We start from the raw sequence: 11,068 nt of genomic DNA on the forward strand, positions 1-11,068 counted from the left end.
CCCCAGCCGATGGCGGAGGCGCGGTGGCGGCCGGAAACATAAAGAGGAGGATGGCGGATCTTCTGAGAAGGAATTGGGAGGAGAGGAGGAAAGCGGCGGCTCCGGCGAGAGATAGATGCCGGCGGCATATGATCAACGAGAGAGCGAGAAGAGACAAACAGAGACAGAGTTATTTTGCTCTGCATTCTCTTTTACCCTCTGGAACTAAGGTAATATACACACATACATACATACATACATACACTTATATATATAATGCTATATTCACTGACAATCATGATTTATGCGGTCAGAACGACAAAAACTCGATTGTTCAGAGTGCCCTGAACAGGATCGGAGAGTTGCAAAGACAGAAGAGAGAGTTAGAGAGAAGAATCCACGTGTTGGAAGCGAATCTAAAAACAGCGAGTGAGGAGAAGCAGATAGCGTTGAAAGTAGAAGACCCTGTTTCAGGGACAGACTCCATGTTAGAAGCTCTCAAGTGTCTGAAAGCCATTGGCGCAAAATCCGTAACGATTCAGGCAAAGTTCTCCCCACGAGAATTCTCTACAACCATGACCATCGAATCTCAGGTACTCCATCATGAACATGGGCGTGAACACACTAGCCAGTTTTCAATTAAACAATTCTGATGTTTTTTCTTCTGTTTTGTTAAAATTTACACACATGATTCATATTACTTTCATATTTTAGTAACTATAAATATATAGTTATTTTAAAATTTTGGGATTATTGTATTCAAAAATTTAGAGAATAATAAAAATGGGGTTGTGGCGTGCGGATTTGGCAGATAGCAGGAGGCGAGGTTGAACAAACACTGGAAAAAACGCTCCAAGAAGCTGAATGGAAACTTCTCTTTCTCCCAGAAGCTTCCTTCTGCAAAGACTAAATGTTTCATTTCCGTTGACTAACTCTTTATAATTATTATTTGTTATTTTCATTTTTTTGTATATAAATTCCCACTGCTATTTATTTGACCTTCATTACTTCGCTATAGAAACTGACATATTCTAAAAATGTGTCCCAAAGACCATCAATTTACATTAAAAACGTGTCAATTTGTATTTGTCATATGGATCAAACACAAAAACAGCGAAGAAAACACAATATGGGATGGAAGGGATGATGTGGGCAGAAATCTCCAGTACATGTTCTTAAAGTAGCATAGTAAGACAGGACACTATCAGAGTACGAATGCAGAAAAAATAAATCCAAAATGATGGATTCCCAAATAGTTCAAAGATCATCTTTGTGAAAGCAGGAATCAAGAGTCAATAGTACATCTATAATGACGGGCCGGAGCCTCAAAACCAAAACCCTAAATCGCCATGAAAGGGGTAGTAGAACAGGAGCGTAGAGGGAGCTTCACTTGAGGGGAATGAACCTGGAAGAGTGGGTAGCTCCAACACCAGGCCTACCATGCTTAACCGGCTTGTAGGAGATGGAGAACTCGGCCAGGTAGTGACCAATCATCTCGGGCTTGATCTCGACTTGGTTGAATGTCTTACCGTTGTAAACTCCGACTATGCTTCCAATCATTTCCGGCACAATGATCATGTTCCTCAAGTGAGTTCTGACTGGTTCTGGCTTCTCACCGGCCGGCGCCTCTCTTTTCTGGCAAAATTAAGATTCTGTAATTAGTATTTATCTCAGCCAGAAGTATGGATATTCATAGCAAAGAGATGATAATAGAGAAATCTTATATTCACACACTGACAAGAAGAAAAAGACAACTACAGTAATGTGGACTTCTTCGAGATCAAACACAGAAACCATCACGAGGTAGTGAATCTGTATCCAAATTGAACATTGACAGATCGGGAGAACGATAAGAAAATAGAGCAGCATTAATAGGAAGATCCAATTTGCTATACCTCCAGGTGGTAAGCCAGAAAAAAGACTAAGATTAAATACATGTGCTAGAATTCCAGGCACATTCTGAAATACAACAATCTGTTAAGAGAAAAATCTGACAGAACATTTCTCGAATGAACGATAGAAATTAGCCAATACCAAGACAGACACAAACAACATGAGTAACGAATGCTAAAATTTCGATTATAGCAATGCTAAATCATAAAAAGATAATCCAAAAAACAAGACATACACATTCTAAGTTGTTATAGTGGAAACTCACACTGTTGAAACTTAAGGAAATCAAACCAAGATAACTCATTTTTCATCCATAAGCAGAATCAGGAAAGGACCCACCGACAGAAACTACATTAAACATCTGAGAAGCCCGCAAATCTGTGTTAAAGTAGAAAATTTCAAAAGGAAAAGATATCAAACTTTCTCTCCCTGCAATAGGTGAACATGAAAAGAAAACCTACTTCTCCAATTACAAACTATTTCCCAAAGAGTATAAGAATGTATTCAACGATGAAAAATACAAGCATAAGCTAACAAAGCCAAAGAGAATTCAAAATTGATCAGATTATAACAACGAATTAAAAAAAAGTACGATAACTAACCGCCTTACGGAGCTTCTTGACCAGGGCCATCGGCTTCCTCGTCAATCCTCTCTTGAACCTGCAAAATCCCAGAAGCAATCACCAGATAAACCCAGATCAGAACCAACGAACACCTTCATTAAAAGGCAACCTACGTACTAAAACCCACGTATCGTCAGGTTCGAATTCTCACCTTCTGCGAGCACGAGCATGGAACAATTGAACAAGCTCATCGGTCTTCATATCGAGAAGAGAATCCAGATCGACTCCTCTGAAGGAGAACTTCCTGAACGTTCTCTTCTTCGGCAGTCCCGCCGCCGCGACCTCTGGTTCGACGTCCGCCTAAAGGTTCGCATACGCTTACAATCATCAATTCGACGATCCGATCGGAGAAAAGATTCAGAGAGAGATACACGCACATACAAAAATATAGAGGGAGAGAGAGAGACTGACCATTGTAGGATATCGTGGATGGATAAACCCTAAAACGAACGCAGCTCGAAACTCTAGCCCCTTCGGTTTTGTGAGCGAAAAAAAGAGTGACCGTGACGTAGGGCAGACAATTTATATCAGGTGAGACGTAGTAGCCCTAGAAGTATTTAGGGCCTTGACATTTTCCTTGAGACAAGTTGTTTCTGGGCCTTGGGCCTTGGGCCTCTTGGGCAGTAAAACGACATCGTTCAAATAAAACTAGGCTTAGATAATGGGCTTTGAACTTGATAAAGCCCATAAATGAAATCGACATCCGGACTTGAGCCCATAAATGAAATCCACCGAAAGCTTCCGCGTTATAAGCCGCCCAACCAAAAAACGACACGTGTTGCAATTTAGAAACACAATTCAGGATGAAACGACGACGTATTCGCGATCAAATCACCCACCTTGTTACTTGAATCAGATGCAACTTATCTTGAAAAGATGTCTCTTGATGATGGTATATAATTATAAGGTTACACGATACCAGTCCTTAAAGAAGCAAGATCCCTCCCCCCTCTTTTGAATGGCATGTTTCCTCAGTGCCCGTTTGAAGGCCTGAATTCAGAACAGCCATTGATGCTTGACGATAAACTCGGGCAACCCGACTCATCCGGATTCATCATCGACAGCAAAGACAGGTCCATGTTTGCCGAAGCAGAGGCATGATGATGCATGTATTCCCAATCGCCATGGCCAAATCCTTCATCACTGTAACTCTTCCGTGACCTGCAAGACAACAACTCATCACCACCCGAGAGCCCTGTTCCTTGATAATGTGCGAACTGGCGGCAGAGGTTGAACAGTTGTGGCACATGGAATCCATTTCCTCCATTGCTGCCATTTTCATCTTCGAGCAGGTCGTTGATGATGTCGAGGTGGGGGAACTCATCGGTCACCATGCTCTGGTTCTGTCGCCAGAACTGAGTATCATCATCAGCAGTGGTTGCCATGGCTGTATATGGGTCAGCTTTGATGGTTGTCTCCCTCTGATAACTTGAACTCCCTTCTGTCCATGAGTACCCGAGGTAGAATCCCGACAACTAATACTTAAGCAAAAACTCAATGACTGATAAGATGCCGAGATTGGAGGAGGTTGTGAGCTTGAACCGACGGTGTTACCCGCTATGGCACTTTTATAGGATTGAGGAATGTAGGGTTGGATACTTGGCGGCAACGGGTCAGGACCCAACCGGCCAGCTGAACGGGCAACCCATGTGGTAGTCTGAACCGTAGAGACGATAGGGTTTGGTCGCATTCGGGGAGGGATTATAGGCGCACTCGAAGGCCTCGATATAGAAGGTGTTGGTTGCGTCACGGGTTTTTCAACAGGTTTTTGAGCTGGAGTCTTACCTCTGGGACCGATCGTCAGTGCTTGATCAGATGAAGGAGGCCCGTTCGATGTTACTTTCCTGGTTGGAACGGTTTCTGCATTTGGAACGCCCTTTTTCTCGGATGTAGGATTCCTAGGAGCAGATTTCGGACAGGAAAGAACAGCGATGCTTTTCTCTTTAGGACGATCCATATCCACTGAATTCGTGATTTTTTGTTGTCTGCTCATTACGTTCCTGCAGTATAAAAAAAAAATCTGTATATCAGCTCAATGATGATGAAATAAACCCCTAAGGGCCCTAACCTAAACCCTAGACCCTAAATTTGTCTTAAGAAGCCAATAGAGCTATCAACCAACTCTTATCTTGCAAAAACAGAACCTTTTATGCCCCTTTTCTTCAGCTTATCGACACATCTCTTCTAATTTCAGATATAAATAGCATGAGAGTAACCCACCTCCATAACAGGACTACGCTCCCCAGACCTCTCTGGTTCAGATTCACCAACCTCGCCTGGCTCGGAAGAAGAATGGTTCTGATTCCTCGGGTCCGTTGCATGTTTCGAAGATTGATCATCTATTTCACTCCCCAGACTGCAGGAATCAGACATCACCTTGCCTTGTCGGTTCTTTCCTCTGCAAAATAACAAGGTATGTACAACGGGTTATAAAGATTCGAAACAGACAAGATAAATAAAGCAGAATGAAAGAAAAAAAACTTACTTGATCGGCAACTTATGGTGGCAATGGTTTAAGATATTCCCTTTGCAGGACCCGTTGGTGGTTACCCCTGATTGGATCGAGTCATTAGAAAAAGTCGACGAACTATCATCTATCACAGACTGATTCTTTCTTTCTGTAACTCCATTTGAAATAGATATGGAGGAACCGCCTCCTCCTCTGCTACTACTGCCTCCGGTGGGATTAGAATGAATCTCAGATGTGTCCGTATCCCAATGCACAGGGATACCGTCTCTATCTTCTGAATCGGGCTGAGGGATTTCACCCGAACCATCCACAGAATCGGATATGTCAGAAACATCTCCAAGAGTATTGGGGTTTTCCATGGTAGATTGTGCTTTCCCCATTGGGGAAACCATCTGTTTGGGAACTCGACTTTTCTTCCATCCTTTTTTCCTTCCCGTTGTTTTTGTTCCTTTTCTGTTTCACCTACGAATGCCCAATAACCAAACAATCAGATCATTCTGACAGATTGATAAGAAGAAAGAAAACAAGAATGAGAGACAAAACTAGTTTGAAACTGCAGAAGTATTGAACCTGTTTTTTCTTAGATTTTTTCTCTTTCTCAGCCCCTCGTTTGGCCCTCTGTTCGCTTTCCATCAGCCACGCTTCCTCTTCTTCACGGATAAGCTCTTCCTGCCTCTTCAATGCTACAGCTTCTTGGAATGCGGCCTCAATTTTGTTACTGCATGTCTCAGAAAGATTTACAGTAAAACACATGAACCACAGATTGAAGGAACAAAACGACATGATAACATGTAGAAGAAAAAAGAGTAGCCCTGATATAGTTCCGTGAATGACATCTTTTGACTGTAATGTAAAGCTTTTGCTCTGTACTGGAATTAACATTACAGCATTGAACATGACCGAACTAGTAGACAGTTTGTTCTTTTTCAGCACACATGTTTCCGAGATTTTCAAAGCTGAGAGAGAGAGAGAGATTCCACCATGTTACCTAAAGATATGGGCAAGAACAAATATTTCCACAGTTCGTCTACCCAGTTCAGTTAAACGCCTCTTATCACATTCAATGGCTTCCTTGTTGAACTCCTCTCCAGCATTGCGATCCTAGATGATGTTGACGAATACAAAGCAGTCAGTGACTCAGTGCCATCAATACCAGCATAATTTTCTATCAGATAGTGTCACAACTCACAAATGTTCATTTTTTAAGCAATTTACACGAATAACAGAGCCTACCAAACTGGAAAAACGATGAATGCCCATTTACGAAAAATGATGGAATTTTTTTATATGAAAATGAATCTTACCTTTGTACGATTTTGAGGACCTTTTTCATCTTTCGGGGGCAATGGCTCGGGAGCAGCCCTTTCTAGGAGTAACAGCACATCATCAACTAATACAAACGTATCTTTGTCCACACTAACAATTGGAGCTGGTGATTCTTCGGCATCCGACAGTCTTTGCCTACTTTTCTTGTTCTTAGATTGGCCTACAAGTGCCTTCAATCCACTATACAAGGAATCCATCACCAAAGTGGATGTGACTTCCTTCTCTATGAAGTGTTTTACCACTATTTTCAGTATCATGTCCATTTTCTCCCTCGACATACGTCTTCTGGAGTTTTGATCCATTCCTAACCAGAAGGCATAGAAGCTGCAACCAACAAGAAATATCCAATATTTTTGTGCAAAATTGCTCAGACTTTAAGAGCAAATAGATCAAAACTGGTATATCGTCGGCAAATTTGCTCTACATTTGTCAAATACACCCTAGCGAGTTCTCTCCTATACTGACAATCAAGGCACCGAAATGGTCGGTCCATCCTCTCTCTACAATAATTCAATTAAGAAATATTATGTACAAAGCAAAGGTAGCAACACCACGGGACAACAATGGTATGAAGGAAACAAATGCATCCTGGGAAAAGTTACTGAACTGTGAGCAAAATGAGCCCAGAATGGTTTTTTTTTTTTTTTTTTTTTTTTTTTTTTTTTTTGTTTTTTGCATATGGCTTCCGATTGAGTCAATCTTGTATTACCTGATGACCTGAACTTGAGCCTTTATTACAAGAGAGTCAGAATCATCTATGAACCCATCTTGCAATTTAGGTAACTCCATAAGCTTTTGCCATCCCCAATCATGCTCTTTCTTCCAGAACCGGTGTAAAGTATCTGCAAGAATGGTAATCTGTATATTGAAACATGAGATGGGAGCAAGAAAATTAAAGACGCAAAAGGTAACCTGAGTATTTCGATTTCTTTGGATCTTTATTCACCACAGCTATTGTAAACTGTGCGAAATGACTCCAACCTGCCTTGGGATATGACAAAATAACCAGCGTGATTAGGTTTGCAGACAGAAATTACACCTAAGTTAAAGACAAGTGGACAACAGTACTGACCTGGAAGAAGTTTATCATGGTTTGCCACACAGAGAAACAAAGAAAGATGGTCGCAAACATCGCAGCCCCGGGGATAAATCAAAATATACCTGCCATGCATAAATAAAGGTAAGTGGAATTAGATCAGAGACGTGGAATCAAATCCCATGTTCTGTCAGTCCAGGTACTGAAAACTGGATACGGAAACTAAGAACTTAGAACAAAACGGTCATGTTGACGTAAGACCCATAACCATGCCTTCGGCGTGACATAGCGACACAGGGTCATGTTGTCAAATATCAAACAAGGAAGTCCGAGCGAATTGCTTGCAACTTCTACATTGATGTGCATATAACATAACAACTGCTTCAGAATTCAATATGTGAAAAAAATTCTTTCACCAAGAAAGCCAAAATACGTTGATGGGAAACAAAATGTAAGCCACGTACCATTTGAAGCCGCCAACTACAAAAGCATTGCTACGGAGCTCCCTTTTGGTGATCTCTGGGAATTTATCGATCTTCCATGTATGTCTCCCATATAGTTCAGAGGGTTTTTGCCCTAGCAAAAAGAACCAGTTTCCGAGGAAATGACCGGAAAAATCATGCATGGTACAACATAGTACAAAACAAAACAGAAAAGGAGAATCACCTTAAGAATACATAGTAGGATACTGTACAAAACTAAACTTCTAAACAGAACCGACACAGCCCAAATAAATAAGAACAAAAACAGATAACAATCCTAATTTTCCATTTCTAGCACAACATTTGATTACAGTTTCTTTGGATTCATGCATTTGTTTAATCAAGCACAATAAATGATGAGACAAAAATGAAAAGGAAACAAGACCAATCAGTCACAGAAAGAGCAACTATGATCTTGCAAGTTTCGTCTGCTGCATGACAATTATAGAACGGATCACAAACATTATCTGTAAAAGAAAAACACTGGCTTGAACAAGATGCAACGCCATGAACCCACCATAGCATTCTGGTAACTACAATACAACGCAAACTTATGAATAGAACGATACATGGAAGATTGATCTTATTGACTCACATCCATTCACATACGTTCACTTATATGAAGCATTACAGAAATATAGTTGAAGTAGGGAACATTCGAGTTTTATACTCCTGGGTGGGAAATCAATATACGTTCAGGAGAATACATGCTGCATGTACGAAACATGTACCATCATCATCATCATCAGTGTCCCAGTAAGGGGGTGACGCCGATGGAGTTCCATTCTCCACTTGATCAGATGACCGCCACTCAACTAGTGCTTCCCCGATTGGCTCAGCTCTCCATTTGTATTCTCCTCCACCGGTCGGATTTGAGTTTCTCCATTAACAGTCTTGTACATTCCCCTGCTACAGTAGTTTACACGCCAAAATGTTGAATCTCCTTCCTTGTCTGAAAACCAAAGATTGGGCAGAGCAGATTAGTTCCTAAATTCTGACAATCCCGCATTCCAATCCATTCAAAACACGACACCAATCAAAATGTGAAATATCAATCAGGAAAACAACGTCCCTATGCTTCAGAGTTCGAGAAGTTCACTGTCTAAACAATAACTAAAGCGGTTGTTTTACCCATTGAAACGGGAAAAAACAAGCAGACAACTTTTCTCCGACTGTAAGAATCGTCTGTTTATTATCTCTATCAAAACCTAGAATCATAGATTGACTGATCCTAGGATAACGATCTGGCTCCAACAGCCAAACTCTATCAATCAACCGCTGAGCAAAAAACATCGCAAATCCAAATCCACAATCCATTCTCTCGGTGGGATGGGGAAGCAACCGAATTCATGGCTGAAATCAATACCCAGCAGTAATCAATTGGGCAATAAACCCTAAATCCAATCTTTCAGAGATGGATTAAAAAAAACCCAGCTGTAAAATACAAGAAAAAACCAATCTCCAGTTTGTATCAAGTATAAACTAAATCTCCATGGCTGCACCCAATTGCATGATAGCATCGAAAAACCAGCCAAAACCCAGAAACAAGCAATCAACGATCGGGTAGCCAAAACCGCTCACGAGTAAAAATAAAACAAGATTGGAATAGGAAACCTAAGCCGCACGATATCTGAAGAACAAGGGAGCGAGACTAAGAGGGGCGTTAACGGCATCGTTTAGATCGAAGCGAACCTACGTCGGTGGCAAGAAAGAGCAAAGAGAAGTCTATTCTTCGACTGGGTTAATGGCTGCTCTTTCAGATTCTAGAGAGAGAACAAAAGAGACGATGGAAGAGCGATAAAGCTTGGGTTTGTAGGGGTTATTTTTTTTTCAAAAATCGGGGTTTATAAGATCTGTTCATTGTCCCACATCGGAAATAATGAATGCGAGGAGCAGGGGAGAGTGGTTATAAAAGAGAACTGATTGGGAGCGAAAGAAATTAAAAAGGGTCGGATGGCTATTTCTGCCACGCTCACCCCAAATGAAAGGGGGTGGGTGCTGTATGGAAATCAAGACATATGGCCGACACAATTTGTGGAAAACCCCCCCATAGGGTTGGCTCGCTCGGCCGACCCTCCATGCCTATAATATCAATTTTTACTTTTATAATAAATTCGTTATATTGTTATTCGTGTTATTCTTATTATATGTAACATTTATATAATTGAAATTATATAAATGTCTGCTTCACGGTCGATTTTTTTGGGTTTGGGCTCAAAATATCCAACTATCTGAACCCAAAATACTAATTTATCATTGAAATCGGGCCCGTTGGGCCTCTTTTCCTTTCTTTTAAAAAAATTTAAAACCTGCTTTGAATTGCAATTTCATCCATCCATGAATTGATATGAAATTATGAATATTCATGACGTTAAGGGATTGAAATTTAATCAAAGTGGTGTTAATATGCAATCACATATTGATGTGGTTATGTATATAGTTTTTTATAATTACATGGTTGCTGCTGTTTCTTGTAACATGAATATGAATTTTTAATATAAAGTTTTTGAGTCGCATGAAATGCGTATGAATATGGATTTTAATTTTTAAATGTATTGTTCGTTAGATTTCATTTATTTATATGGTTAGCAAAATTCAAATATCAAACTAGTGAAATACGATTTCTCTCTCTCTCTCTCTCTCTCTCTCTCTCTCTCTCTCTCTCTCTCCCTTTTTATTTTTCATTTGAAAAGACCTCAAGAAAACAAAAAAACCATAAAAAAAATCTAAATTAATTGAAAAGAAAGGAAGTTCCGTGTGCTAATACGCAACTTTCGTTTTTGTCCGAATTTTCAAAATAAGAAATAAATTCGCTTACGGCTCTTAGCAAGTTGACATCATAAACGCAAGAGTCAAGATTTGTTGGTCCCACCATTACAAAACTCCAGCCGTTAAAGTTCCGATCATCCTTATCTCTTACTTTTGCGATAAAATACGTTTTTATAGAATTTGAGTCATTTTGCAATTTTGATAAATAAAAAAAAATTGTCGGAGATAATCGATCATTCACAAGAGGAAAATGGTCGCCACGAACTCCGGAGAATACGATCGTGCGAGTGAGCTTAAAGCCTTTGACGAGACGAAAGCAGGCGTGAAAGGGCTCGTGGACACTGCAATCACAGAGATTCCTCGAATATTCCATCTCCCTCCAGGTACCTTGGACGACAAGAAACCATCTCCTGCACCAAACCCTAATCTCGCAATCCCTACCATAGACCTTGAAGGCGTCGACAAGGACGTGACTTTGCGTAAGAGCGTC

General features: G+C 40.6%; 5 protein-coding genes across 5 annotated transcripts in view; 2 read left to right on the forward strand and 3 right to left on the reverse strand.

The window, feature by feature from the left end:
* LOC104827376 (transcription factor bHLH92-like) overlaps nucleotides 1-1,028 on the forward strand; it is a 1,269-nt gene extending 241 nt beyond the window's left edge. The window contains exons 2-4 of the mRNA XM_010560549.1: nucleotides 7-209; nucleotides 294-572; nucleotides 791-1,028. Of these exons, the coding sequence (XP_010558851.1) occupies nucleotides 7-209; nucleotides 294-572; nucleotides 791-889 (581 nt within the window). The 3' untranslated portion in view covers nucleotides 890-1,028. The remainder of the gene's footprint in view (nucleotides 1-6; nucleotides 210-293; nucleotides 573-790) is intronic.
* A 100-nt stretch (nucleotides 1,029-1,128) lies between these two features.
* Nucleotides 1,129-3,016, reverse strand: LOC104826071 (40S ribosomal protein S15-4). Its single transcript, XM_010558584.1, has 4 exons — nucleotides 2,907-3,016; nucleotides 2,647-2,795; nucleotides 2,475-2,532; nucleotides 1,129-1,614 (listed from the first exon to the last, which is right to left on the reverse strand). Exons 1-4 carry the CDS (start codon nucleotides 2,907-2,909, stop codon nucleotides 1,366-1,368), a joined length of 459 nt encoding a protein of 152 aa, XP_010556886.1. The 5' UTR covers nucleotides 2,910-3,016; the 3' UTR covers nucleotides 1,129-1,365.
* Nucleotides 3,017-3,217: 201 nt separating this feature from the next.
* Nucleotides 3,218-3,897, reverse strand: LOC104826073 (MATH domain-containing protein At5g43560-like). The gene has a single exon (XM_010558586.2). It carries the CDS (start codon nucleotides 3,878-3,880, stop codon nucleotides 3,467-3,469), a length of 414 nt encoding a protein of 137 aa, XP_010556888.1. The 5' UTR covers nucleotides 3,881-3,897; the 3' UTR covers nucleotides 3,218-3,466.
* LOC104826072 (MATH domain-containing protein At5g43560-like) lies at nucleotides 3,359-10,271 on the reverse strand. The gene is given in 15 exon segments (XM_019204153.1): nucleotides 3,359-4,495; nucleotides 4,716-4,893; nucleotides 4,981-5,355; nucleotides 5,357-5,427; nucleotides 5,536-5,683; nucleotides 5,954-6,066; nucleotides 6,270-6,667; nucleotides 6,670-6,791; nucleotides 7,001-7,133; nucleotides 7,204-7,272; nucleotides 7,364-7,452; nucleotides 7,792-7,903; nucleotides 8,541-8,636; nucleotides 8,639-8,761; nucleotides 9,502-10,271. Coding segments are annotated over 14 exon segments (2,034 nt in total). The 5' UTR covers nucleotides 8,712-8,761; nucleotides 9,502-10,271; the 3' UTR covers nucleotides 3,359-4,438.
* A 468-nt stretch (nucleotides 10,272-10,739) lies between these two features.
* Nucleotides 10,740-11,068, forward strand: part of LOC104826074 (1-aminocyclopropane-1-carboxylate oxidase homolog 11-like) — a 1,874-nt gene continuing 1,545 nt past the window's right edge. The window contains exon 1 of the mRNA XM_010558587.2: nucleotides 10,740-11,061. Within this exon, the coding sequence (XP_010556889.1) occupies nucleotides 10,829-11,061 (233 nt within the window). The 5' untranslated portion in view covers nucleotides 10,740-10,828. The remainder of the gene's footprint in view (nucleotides 11,062-11,068) is intronic.

This window comes from Tarenaya hassleriana, unplaced genomic scaffold, assembly GCF_000463585.1.
Source record: "Tarenaya hassleriana unplaced genomic scaffold, ASM46358v1 Cleome5, whole genome shotgun sequence".
In the NCBI taxonomy this organism is placed as follows: domain Eukaryota; kingdom Viridiplantae; phylum Streptophyta; class Magnoliopsida; order Brassicales; family Cleomaceae; genus Tarenaya; species Tarenaya hassleriana.